This window comes from Lemur catta, chromosome 13, assembly GCF_020740605.2.
Source record: "Lemur catta isolate mLemCat1 chromosome 13, mLemCat1.pri, whole genome shotgun sequence".
In the NCBI taxonomy this organism is placed as follows: domain Eukaryota; kingdom Metazoa; phylum Chordata; class Mammalia; order Primates; family Lemuridae; genus Lemur; species Lemur catta.
In genome coordinates this window covers 20,835,051-20,847,128 of record NC_059140.1, presented here as the reverse complement: position 1 = coordinate 20,847,128, position 12,078 = coordinate 20,835,051, and the positions used below count along the sequence as shown (strand labels likewise).

General features: G+C 34.6%; 1 protein-coding gene across 1 annotated transcript in view; it reads left to right on the top strand.

The window, feature by feature from the left end:
• ITGBL1 (integrin subunit beta like 1) overlaps window positions 1-12,078 on the top strand; it is a 234,506-nt gene that overhangs the window by 96,718 nt on the left and 125,710 nt on the right. The window contains exon 3 of the mRNA XM_045567036.1: window positions 4,842-4,988. Coding sequence (XP_045422992.1) covers window positions 4,842-4,988 — 147 coding nt within the window. The remainder of the gene's footprint in view (window positions 1-4,841; window positions 4,989-12,078) is intronic.

Genomic DNA, 12,078 nt, shown 5'->3' with positions numbered 1-12,078 from the left:
CAAGAATAAAGAGGGACATTACACAATGAAAAAGTGGTAATTTGGCAACGAGATAAATGATTGTAAGTATACATGCACTTAACATAGCACTTCAAAATACATAAAAAATGACAGACTAAAAGGAGACAGAGAAAAATTTTCAATTATAGTTGGAAATGTCAAACTCCTTTCTCAGTAATTGACAGAACAAGTAGACAGAAAATTACTGAGGATACAGAAAACTACTGAGGATACAGAAAACTTGAACAAAATTATTACCAACTTGACCTAATTAACTGTTATAGGACACTCACCCAACAACAGCAGAATATATATTCTTTTAAAATGCACAAGGAACATTAAATAAGATGTCATATTTTGTGCCATAAAGGAAGATTTCAGAAATTTAAAAGAAGAGCAACATTATCATATCATAATGGAATCAAACTAGAAGTCACAGAAATAAATTTGAAAAAAATCCCCAAATATTTGGAATTTAAACAGCACACTTCTACATAACTCAAAGTTTAAAAGGAAATCTCAAGGGATGTTAAAATACTTTGAACTGAATGAAAATAAAAATAAAGCAAAATTTGTGAAATGCAACTAAAGTAACACTTGGAGAAAAATTTACAGCATTAAATGTTTATAATAGAATAGATGAAAGGTTTAAAATTCATTTGTACTTCTACCCTAGAAACTAGACAAAGAAGACCTAATTAAATCCAAAGTAAGGAGAAGGAAGGGGACTATCATAATAAAGATTAGAGGAAAAGTTAATGAAATACAAAAGAGAAAAACAACAAAGAAAGTTGACGAGACCAAAAGCTGGTTCTTTGAAAGTATCGATAAAATTGATAATATCTTTAGCCAGACTCACCAAGAAAAATATAGGAAAGACAAAAGTGATCAACATCAGCATGAGATATCATAGATAACAAGTAACATTATGCATATTAAAAGGATAATAACATGTTATAGACAACTCTACCCCTGTAAATGCAACAACCTAGATGAAATTGGGCCAGTACCTTGAAAGAGGTGAGCTCCCAAATTCAGGCAAAAAGAAATAGACAACCCAAATAACCCAATGTGGATTAAAGAAATTGAATCATAGTTAAACATTTACAAAAAATAATATTCTACGTACAGATGGTTTTACTAGCAAATTCTATCAAACTTTTAAGGACAAAATAATGCTGATTTGGTACAACTTCGTCCACAAAATAGAGGATTAGAGAATAACTTTCAAATCGTTTCTTTAGGCCAACATTTTCCTTATACTAAAACAGACAAAGACATTACAACAAATAAAACTATATACCAATATAACTTAATGAATATAGACACAAAAATCCTCAACAAAATATTAGCAAACAGTATCTGATATTTAAAGAAATACATAAAAAACATAGTACTTAACAACCAAATGGGGGTATATCTCACAATGCAAGGCTGGTACAACATTCAAAAATCAACTAATGTATTTCACTATATTCACAAACTAAATATTGTTAAGATGGCAGTTCTAATTTTAGCTATAGAGTCAGTGCAATCCCAATTAAAGTATTTGCAAACTTTTTGTAGATATTAACATGCCAATTCTAAAATTTATATAGAGAATCAGAGGACCTACAGAAGCCAAAATAATTTTTAAGAAGAACAAAGTTGGAGTTCCCATAATACCTGACTTCCGTGCTTACTATAAGTCACAGTCATCCAGACTGTGTGGTAGTGGCAAGAGAATAAATCTGGAGTTAAGCAAAGAGTTTTTAGATAGATACCAAAAGAGTAATTGTTAAAGAAAAAACTTGATACCTTGGATTTAATTAAAATAATAACCTTTTACTCTTCAAAAGATGCTGTTCAAAGGATGAAACACAAGCCACAAATCGGGAGAAAACATTTCCAAATCACATTTGTGTCAATGGACTTATACCCAGGATAAAAAACAAAACAACCTCAAATTTCAACACTAAGAAAAAAGTCCAATATAAAAATGGGCAGATGAAGATAGATGGATTGCAAATAAACATATGAAAATATATTCAATATCATTATTTATTAGGAAATGAGAGTTACGCTGCCACAAGCTAAGAAAGGCCAAGGGTTGCCTGCAGCCACCAGTAGCCAGGAGAGACGTGTGGAACAGTTTCTTCCTCAGATACTTCCTTGGAGCCTCCAAAATGAACCAACCTGATTCCAGGCTCCAGCCTTCAGAACTGTGAGAGAATAAATTTCTGTTGTTTTAAGCCACCAAATTTGTGGTACTTTGTAAAATGGCGGTCCCAAGAAACTAAGCCATAACAGATAACTTATTGTGAAAAATGAAGTGTTTTTGAAGCTATATTATTGATGTTGTAATGGAAACTACCCTGACACAACAATACACCAATCTAATTCTATGAGGTCTGCCAAAGCTCTTACTAACCTTGGAAAAACAGTAAAAATGTCTGAAAACTATTTTCTTTTAAAAAATATTATACATTTATCTTCAAATAAGGTTACATAGCCTATTATTTGATAATTCTTGACAGTCAAAAATCAATGTTTATTCTATTAGATTTTTTAAGTGGGGGAGGGTGAGTCATGGAGGTCTTCATAGGGCATAAAGTTAAGAAAGAACAAAAAAGCAAATGAATGTCCATTAGCTGCTGTCTTTGCCTCCAAATAGATGCTAAAGGAGAATTTGAAAACATTTAAGTGTCTGACACAGTGTTAGTCTAAATGTGTGGCTAAAATGCTAATACAGGTTATAAGAAAAGGGGGCCACTAGTAAAAAAGTTGTAAATTCTAAGCCAAATAAAGTTAAATAGTTTTTTCATAATGGGACATCTGAGGGTCTTTAGTGTGCCAATATATATCATGATAAATTAAAAGAAGAATATAGCAAGATTCTTTTCCATGTTTATTTTACCCTAGAATCTTTTATTTGGGGAATTTCATGAAGCTAGGCCTCTATGGACTTAGTTTGGGGAATAAGCACCTAAGAATATTGCTCATTTTGATGCCTCATTGGGTCAATTTGGGATGGATGGGTCTCTCCTTATCCTCCATACATTTACTTTATTTCCCCCCATTTTTAACCCTCCCCCCTTGAAAAATAATATGTAACCTTTGACCCACAAACTATTGCCCATCTCTGCTATGTATACTTTAGATTCAAATCTAAGATGCCCCATCCAATATTAAAAAGAATTGAGTAGTCTTTTATTCTTAATTCATCAAATCATTACTACCATAGTTCCTTATCTTCTCAATCATTTCCATTTTCTGTGCTGTTAATATGAAGCCTTCTTATTGGGATGAACTATAAGAAATAGCTGATATTAAACTTACAAAAGCAGGGATTTTGTATGGTTCAACCTAATACCTTAATGTTATTAAAGAGTCATAGAGTTTCCAAGATGCTTAATTTACCAAAAAAGCTTTAGCCACGTCAAGAATTTGGCTTAATACTTTTATAAATAGACTGGATGGTTGACAGGGGACATCACTTATGCTTATAAATGATACCAAATTGGCCAAGATTGACAATATCACGTAGGGCCAGACAGGAACGCAAAATGATATAATCAATCTGACAGAGTAATGTGCACTGAATAAAATGAAGTTCAATTAGGATATTTGCAAGGTTTTGTTTGTAAAACAGAATAATTAATTTAACAAATGCAACCGAAATAGAAAAGTTGCATGGACTGGACCACATGAAGAGGGGTTTTAAAGTTGGAGCCAATCACAGATTTAGACTTCGCACAACATGCCCAAATGGGCAACCTCTGAGCCATTCATTCTCACTGACCATCCGGACTTATCCTGTGGGTTTTGGCTGCCACGTTGTTGAATTGACTGTTGGCACCAGATCAGTGATTTCATTCCATGTGGCTTATGAATTTCAAGCATTAAGACATAGCATCATTATCTTGAGTAATGTAAGAATTTTCCCCTTGCAACCTATTCAAATTCTGCTCAACTTTCAAGGCCCAGTTAATGGTCAAGAAAGTCAAGAAAGTCTTCCCTCTTATTTCTAAAGATCGTAGAGTATATTGCTCAACTTAACACGAGGTGATAATCACTTCTGGCTAACATGAGCTTCTTTGTGTATCAGGTGACTTTGAAGTTTGTAAGTTCTTAGAGGACAAGGGCCAAGTAGTGTGCATGTTTTGCACTTCTGTCAGACTAATGTGCAGTCAAAAAACAGTAGTAGGCTTTATCAGGCAGGACTTAATAAAGTTACTGATCACAACAATAGAAATGGCATTGTCATGAAGCAAAATGACAATAGAGAGCATTAAAGATTGAGAAATTTCTGTGGAGGTAGATGAATATGAAAAAAATATATATACATATTTTTTAATGTCGATCTTATCCCAAGATGGTATTTAATATATCCATATAATTTCATTACATGTTTAATTCAAATTAATATAAGGCTAATGTTTAGTGGAGCTTCTTACATGCTTCCTTACTCAGGGCTTGTGGTTTTATGTGTTATATAGTACAGTTAAGTAGAAATAATTTCTACTGGGCTTTTTTCTCTTAAATGATGAGGGTGGAGTATTTTTTTTTTTTTTTAGTGCTGACTTTTTGAGACCATGTAATTTATTACAATTTTGATGTATTACTCTTATAAATTAATTTAATATTTTTATAATCATTTGTCAAAGTTGATTATTGAAATTAAATTCTCATAGTCCATTGTACTATACATATTAGCATTACCCTTCAGCCACTGTGATACAAATGTGTTTGAATTTATTATAGCTCAGTTCTGAACCAACGCCACTCTTAAGAGTTTTGGTTCCAATATGGTTTCCTTTGGAAAACAATTCAAGTCTAACTGGATTTTGTTCGATCCTCAGGCCATGGGAAGTGCGACTGTGGCAAGTGCAAATGTGATGAGGGATGGTCTGGAGATGCTTGCCAGTACCCAGCTAACTGTGACCTGACAAAGAAAAAGAGTAACCAAATGTGCAAGAATTCTCAAGATGTTATCTGCTCTAATGCAGGTAAGAATGATATCCTATGAAAATTCTCAAGTGAAATAATCAAATTTTGTTTTTAATGGAAATATGTAGGCGTGGGGAAAGTCGAACCTCTGAGTGAGACTGCTTTTAGTATATGTTTTAGAAGTGAAATTCGGATAAATCAATAGGAAAAAAAACTGTCATCTTGCTGAGACTGGCAAGTTTGATACTCTCCAGCTGTTCCAAATGCCTCCTTCTAGCAGGGTGTTCACTAGAAACAACACCCCAGCAACATTTTATGTAAATTGTGAGCCGTGATTTGAAATACTGGATTAAATCTTTTAAAAAGGATTTATATAAACTGACAATTATTTTCTGTTACAGAACAAGGGTGCTTTGAATTTATACCTTCACATCAAAATAGAACAAGATCTTTTAAATTGGGTAGATGTTTCATATGTACTGGTTATAAAGCTCATCGAAGAATATAGTGACAGCAAGATTTTTTGTTTGAACGAATTTTTTTTAGATTTCATAGAATTCACTTAAAAACATGTCTTAGACAATTATAGAGAAGCTTTTAAAATTAACTAGCAAAACCATATAAAACAGTTGCAGTTTAGGATTCAATGATATTTAGCCAATATTACTATAATTAATACTCTTTTAACATTTGGCCACGTGGAGCCTCAAAGTCAGTTTTTCTCAACCATGGTTGAACATGAACATCCCAAGGGAAAAGTAAGAAAATGTCAATGATCATGTCCTACACCAGAGGTTACTGCTTTGGGTTGTGGCTTGGACTTCTGTGGTCTTTCAGAGCTCTCTGAGTGATTCTAATGCAGACCTGGGGTACAACTCATTGCCCTACATGCTAAAGGTAAGGGTTTGACTACATGAATGAACAGCTGCCCTCCTAAAGCTCACCTTGTAGGGAGGGCCCTTCTGCAAACAGAACACGGACATTTCCACAGTCTGATTGTGACAAATTGCTCAGTGTAGATTAAACTCAGTGAGGATGTTTCGTTCATAGGAAGTAGGACCATACCCAAAGCGAGGTGTTAGTGGATCAATTGGGAACCAAGACAAATGGTCTTAGCAGTTAGGTCACTTTCTGTGTCTGTGATGTTCTCCTCACTTCTCCCCAGCACTTCACACTTTGTTTTCTCTCAGAAGGATCTCTCTACCTCCAGTTCATAACACTCACCCTACAAACATGCATGCGCACACACACACATGCACACACAACCTATAGCCTCTGTTATCTTGAAAAATTTATTCTTTTCAAACTTCTTTCAGTAACAAGACTTGAATTCTCTTTTGGTGTTGAATTCTCTGTTTTTGGATTTATTTATTGTTTGTTTGCAAATAAAATCCAGGTATTTTAAAAAAAATATATGTGATAACCAAATAGGGGTTAGTCTAGGAATCCAAAGATGTTTCAACATTAAGCAATCTAAACATGTACTTCACCACATTAACATACCATGAAGGAGAAAATATACAGAATTGTTTCAATAGATGATGAAATATATTTGTACCTCTTTCTATGACATTGATACAATAGTTTTATTTACTCTATCACTCATAGCCTAATTTTGTCAAGTTACCCAATAATGGTCTTTATAGCATTTCCCCCTCCTTACAGGACCCAGTCTGTGGAAAATGTGATGTTTACTTTTCATCTCTGTTTAGCCTTCTTTAAAAGGGACCATTTCCACAGCCTTTAGCTTTGATGGCATTAAAATTTTTGAACAAAATGGTCCCCACCTTTTTTAGAAAACTAAAATGTTACTCATTTTGGATTTGTCTCATACATCCTTGTGATTAGATTCATATTATACATTCCTAAGTGAAATAAGAGATAGATGATTTTGTGTTCTCAAGATGCTCTTTCTGGAAGGGCATGATACCCATCTGCTCTCATTGGTGAAGTTAATTTTGATCGGCTGGTCAAGGTGTTGCCTGATGTCTCAATTCTGTTATTACTGATTTACCCTTTTCACAAATGAACAGTCTGTGGGGAAACATTTTGAAACCATATATATGTGTACCATATATATATGTGAGATATACATATCACATTCCTCATAGAATTACCCTAGATTTATCATCCATTGATGACTCTCCTCTGATCCAGTGTTCATAATGATGATTAGAATATGATGATTTATGAACTCCAGCATTCTCTCCATATTTTACCAGTTGGCACTCACAAATGAGAATTCTTTCTCATTTACCAATTAGTTGATATTTCATTTACTTAGTGATTTATTATCAGTCTAGAAACACAATTCCTATTATTTCAATGATTCATTATTCATTTCTGCACATAATTATTCTGGCACACAGGTTGTTCCAGATTAGGTATCGAAGCCCCTTCAGGATAACGTTTGTGTCTTTGTGAAATGTCTCTGTTGTTTTTGTTTTGTTTCATTTTTAGCAATTCTTTACTTTTTGTGATAACAAAATATGCCAGGGTCATATTGTACTGGCTTTGCCACAGTTTTGGAATCAGCCGTTTCTTCAAAGAGCCCTGATTCCTTTTAGTGAATAATGATATTAGAATAAAAATTGTAACCATAAAACTCCAAACAATAATTGACAATAGTGTATGTAAGTTTCCTTCCTACTCCTGTCCCCACTCCTTTGGTTTCCTTTCCCAGTAGCAAACTGTTGCCAGTTTGTATGTATTCTTTTACAAATATTCTATGAGCTCTTAATTTCTTTGAAAATCTTATTATATTGGAGTTTTATTTTTTAATAAAAGAATAAAAATTATAAGCACTAGGGATGTTTATTTCTACTGGAGTGTATTCACTTCTTGGCTCTTTCTGCAGACAGACTAGTATAAAAAGGTAAACTGAGTCATAATACATTTTTTTTTTTAAAGAGTTTATTTGAGCAAACAACAATTCATGAATTGGACAGCTCCAAACCAGAGTGGTTAAGGAGCTCCACTGAGAGAATGCAAAAGGGAGACTTTTGTAAGATGAACACAAAAGTAAAGCAAAGAAAAACATTTGATTGGTAACTGTTATAAAGTTGCCTCATTTGGTCTATTCTGTAGGAAAGTCCCTAGTTATATAATTATAACTTTGTTGGTTGCTTCTGGTTGATTGAGGTTAAGTTCTATTTTTCTTTAATATAGGCATTTATAAGAAATAAGTCAAGTAAATTTTACTTATTTTTGCAAATCAAGCAAGGTTATGGTCACTTATGAAGCCTGACTGACATTATCTACTCAGGGATTCCACAGAAGATTGGAGGATGCAATCAAATGCTATGTTTATAAGCTACTTGGATTTCTTTATTTTCTGCCCTTTAGTGTGGTTTTTAAATAAGTGGTACTTATTTAAAGTACAATTGAGTTTATCTATCTCAGATTGCTTTCAGTTTTAGGTTTTTAAAAATCCCTTCTCATCTTCATCAATATACATTTTATAATGTGTAGAACACTAACATACTTCCAAAAGTCAAAACTATGCAAAAAAGCATAGTCCAAGAATCATCACTCTTTTCATTAAACCTGTGAATTTACCCTCAACTTTACAGGTAACCAGCTTGACTGCTTCCTACCTTATCTGTGTATGTTTCTGTAAAGATAGATAGATACATGTATGTGGTATTATTTTTCATATCTTTCCAGTGCCAATGGTAACACACTATAAATGCTTTTCTGCACGCTGCCTTTGTGACTCAACATTATCTCTTGGAATTCACTCCATATCAGTTGGTAGAAATCTTTCTCATTCTTTTTCCAAAAGCATAGTGCTTAATTCTATGTATGTGACATATTTTATTCAATCTCCTATGCTTGAGCATTTAGACAGTTTCCAATATTTTGAAATTGCAAATAGCAATGCCCAGAATGATCTGGTGCATATGTAATATTTTCATATTTTTAGAGATGTATCTTCAGGGTAAATTACCAGAAGTGAGATTCCTGGTCCAAAAGGTAAATTCATACTCAGTATTACATTTAATCTTTTCTTTCTCACTTATTTTCATCTCAGTATCTAAGCCTTTCATGGTTTACTTTGGCAATCTCATTTTCACCTGTCTGTCTTTTAATATTTACTTCTACCACCCTTGTTCAGGACCATTCTCCCCAAATCACATTAGCCCATGGATTCTGCCTTTCATATCACATTGTGATTTTCTGGAAGTGGCTTGGAGTAGAAGGGGAAGAGGAGTTAAATGGAGTGTGGAATTAGGGTGAAGGGCAGAATGAGGTAGAGCTGTTGACTGAAGAGTTCCAGAAGCTGACTCTGTGGGGGACCCAGAAAGGTAAGGCTCAGTGTGCAGAGTGCGATGAGGCCCCAGCACCCCCACACAAGGGTGCAGGCTGGTGCACGAGTCTGGTAAGTCATCCTGGAGAGAGTCTGCTATCTTAGGCACTCTGAAAAATCAGAGCTAAAATAATCTGGTGTAAAACAGAAGACCAGTCCTAGAGACTGAGTTAACTGGCAACCAAGAAAGAGGAGCAGTATGACACAGCATGAGCACAGGAGTCTGGCACTTTTGCCTGGGCTTCCATATGCCATGTCTTGGAGGCTCAGTTGTGAATTCTACTTGATGGGTGAGACAGGAAGTCTCTGAGCTGTTGTAAACTTCCCACATCAGCCAGGAATGGTTCTGACGTGTGGATGAGAGTGAGCCTGCCTGTGGGGGACAGCAGTGAGGAATTGCAGAATTCAGAGGCATAGCCTGTTCCTTCCCATCTTTTCTGGCAAAAAAAAAAAAAAACATAACCCCCCCCCCCCAAAACCAGCTTCTGCATCCACAGCCTTAACCAAATTACTCTCGGCTCCCAAATCGTAAAAGGGTCCTGGTCTTCCAACAAATAAAATCCAAAATCTGGCTAGGAGCAGTGGCTCGCACCTGTAATCCTAGCACTCTGGGAGGCTGAGGTGGGAGGATCATTTGAGCTCAGGAGTTTGAGACCAGTCTGAGCAAGAGCGAGACCCTGTCTCTACAAAAAATAGAAAAATTAGCTGGGTGTTGTGGTGCATGCCTATAGTCCCAGTTACTTGAGTGGCTGAGGCAGGAGGATCGCTGAAGCCCAGGAATTTGAGGTTGCAGTAAGCTGTGATAGCATCACTGCATTCTAGCCTGGGTGACAGAGTGAAACTGTCACCAAAAAAAAAAAAAAATCTAAAATCCTTCACGATATTCTTGATCGTCTCCTATCTGCCTTTAACCTGCCTTTAAGCATGAATTATAGCATTGGGCTTCAAATAACAAGAAAATGAAGTTTAATAAAAGTAAAATTCATGTTAAGTATTCTCAAGGTAGAAAAATAAACTCAAATTCCGCAAAGTCACCATTTATACGGTGACCCTTTTTTTGAAACTTAAGCCAGACTCTTCACTCTTCTTTAATTTTCCATTCTTATTCCCTATCCCAGGCTTTTTCCTTGACATCAAAAATCTCTTTTTCATTTCCCCTTGTCAGAATCCTATTCATATATCAGATACCCACTCAAGAATTTACTTCTTCACTCTTCTGTTCCTCCTTCCCAAAGCCAGACTGAGGTTTATAATATCTATATAGTGTTTGCCACAGATCTGTTAAAAATATCTTTGTGTCATGTGTCTTAGGTTATATATAATGTATGTGGTAATACGTGTGTGTGTATGTGTGTGTAAAACCAAAGGACACATGACACAAAGGCATTTGCAACAGATTTGTGGGAAATGCCATATAAAACTTATTGATTGATTATCTCTTTCTTCTTGGTCTATGATTTACTTAATTTTAATCATCTCATTTTTTCTTATAACACCTAGTACTTTGCCAATAACGTACTAGGTAACAAGACAGTTTAATAACTGAATCTGCGGGTAGTTCAGAGGCAGAATGAATAAATGTGAAAATAAAAAAGAAGGGTGATAATTAGAGAACAAAAATTGGATGAACCAATAGCATGAATTATAGCATTAGATTTCAAATAAGAAAATGAAGTTTAATAAAAGTAAAATTCATGTTAAGTATTCTCAAGGTAGAAAAATAAACTCAAATTCCGCAAAGTCACCATTTATACGGTGACCCTTTTTTTGAAACTTAAGCCAGACTCTTCACTCTTCTTTAATTTTCCATTCTTATTCCCTATCCCAGGCTTTTTCCTTGACATCAAAAATTTCTTTTTCATTTCCCCTTGTCAGAATCCTATTCATATATCAGATACCCACTCAAGAATTTACTTCTTCACTCTTCTGTTCCTCCTTCCCAAAGCCAGACTGAGGTTTATAATATCTATATAGTGTTTGCCACAGATCTGTTAAAAATATCTTTGTGTCATGTGTCTTAGGTTATATATAATGTATGTGGTAATACATGTGTGTGTATGTGTGTGTAAAACCAAAGGACACATGACACAAAGGCATTTGCAACAGATTTGTGGGAAATGCCATATAAAACTTATTGATTGATTATCTCTTTCTTCTTGGTCTATGATTTACTTAATTTTAATCATCTCATTTTTTCTTATAACACCTAGTACTTTGCCAATAACATACTAGGTAACAAGACAGTTTAATAACTGAATCTGCGGGTAGTTCAGAGGCAGAATGAATAAATGTGAAAATAAAAAAGAAGGGTGATAATTAGAGAACAAAAATTGGATGAACCAATAGCATGAATTATAGCATTAGATTTCAAATAAGAAAATGAAGTTTAATAAAAGTAAAATTCATGTAAGTATTCTCAAGGTAGAAAAATAAACTCAAATTTGCAAAGTCACCATTTATATGTAACTGTGAGAAAAACTCTTATAGATAATAGCAAATTGCAAGTGATCTGGGTATTAGAATCATGTAGAAGGTGAGAAAACAAAGATGTTGTCGGGGTCCATAAATACACGCTGAGTATGGAGAAATGTTTGGAAATATGACTGTCATATTCAATATCTCAATGGGAGAAGAGAAAGAACCCTAAATTCTCTGAAAGCCAACTGTGTACTAAGCGCAGCAGGGTTTCTAGAAAGATACCTAGGTGATATATTCATCACTTGGTCCTCACAGCGGTTCTATGATGTAGACATTATTTGTGGATATGAAATCTGAGAATTAGAGGTGAAATTAATGACCTCAAAAATGCACAGCTAGTGAGGATTAAAAACCTGGATTCA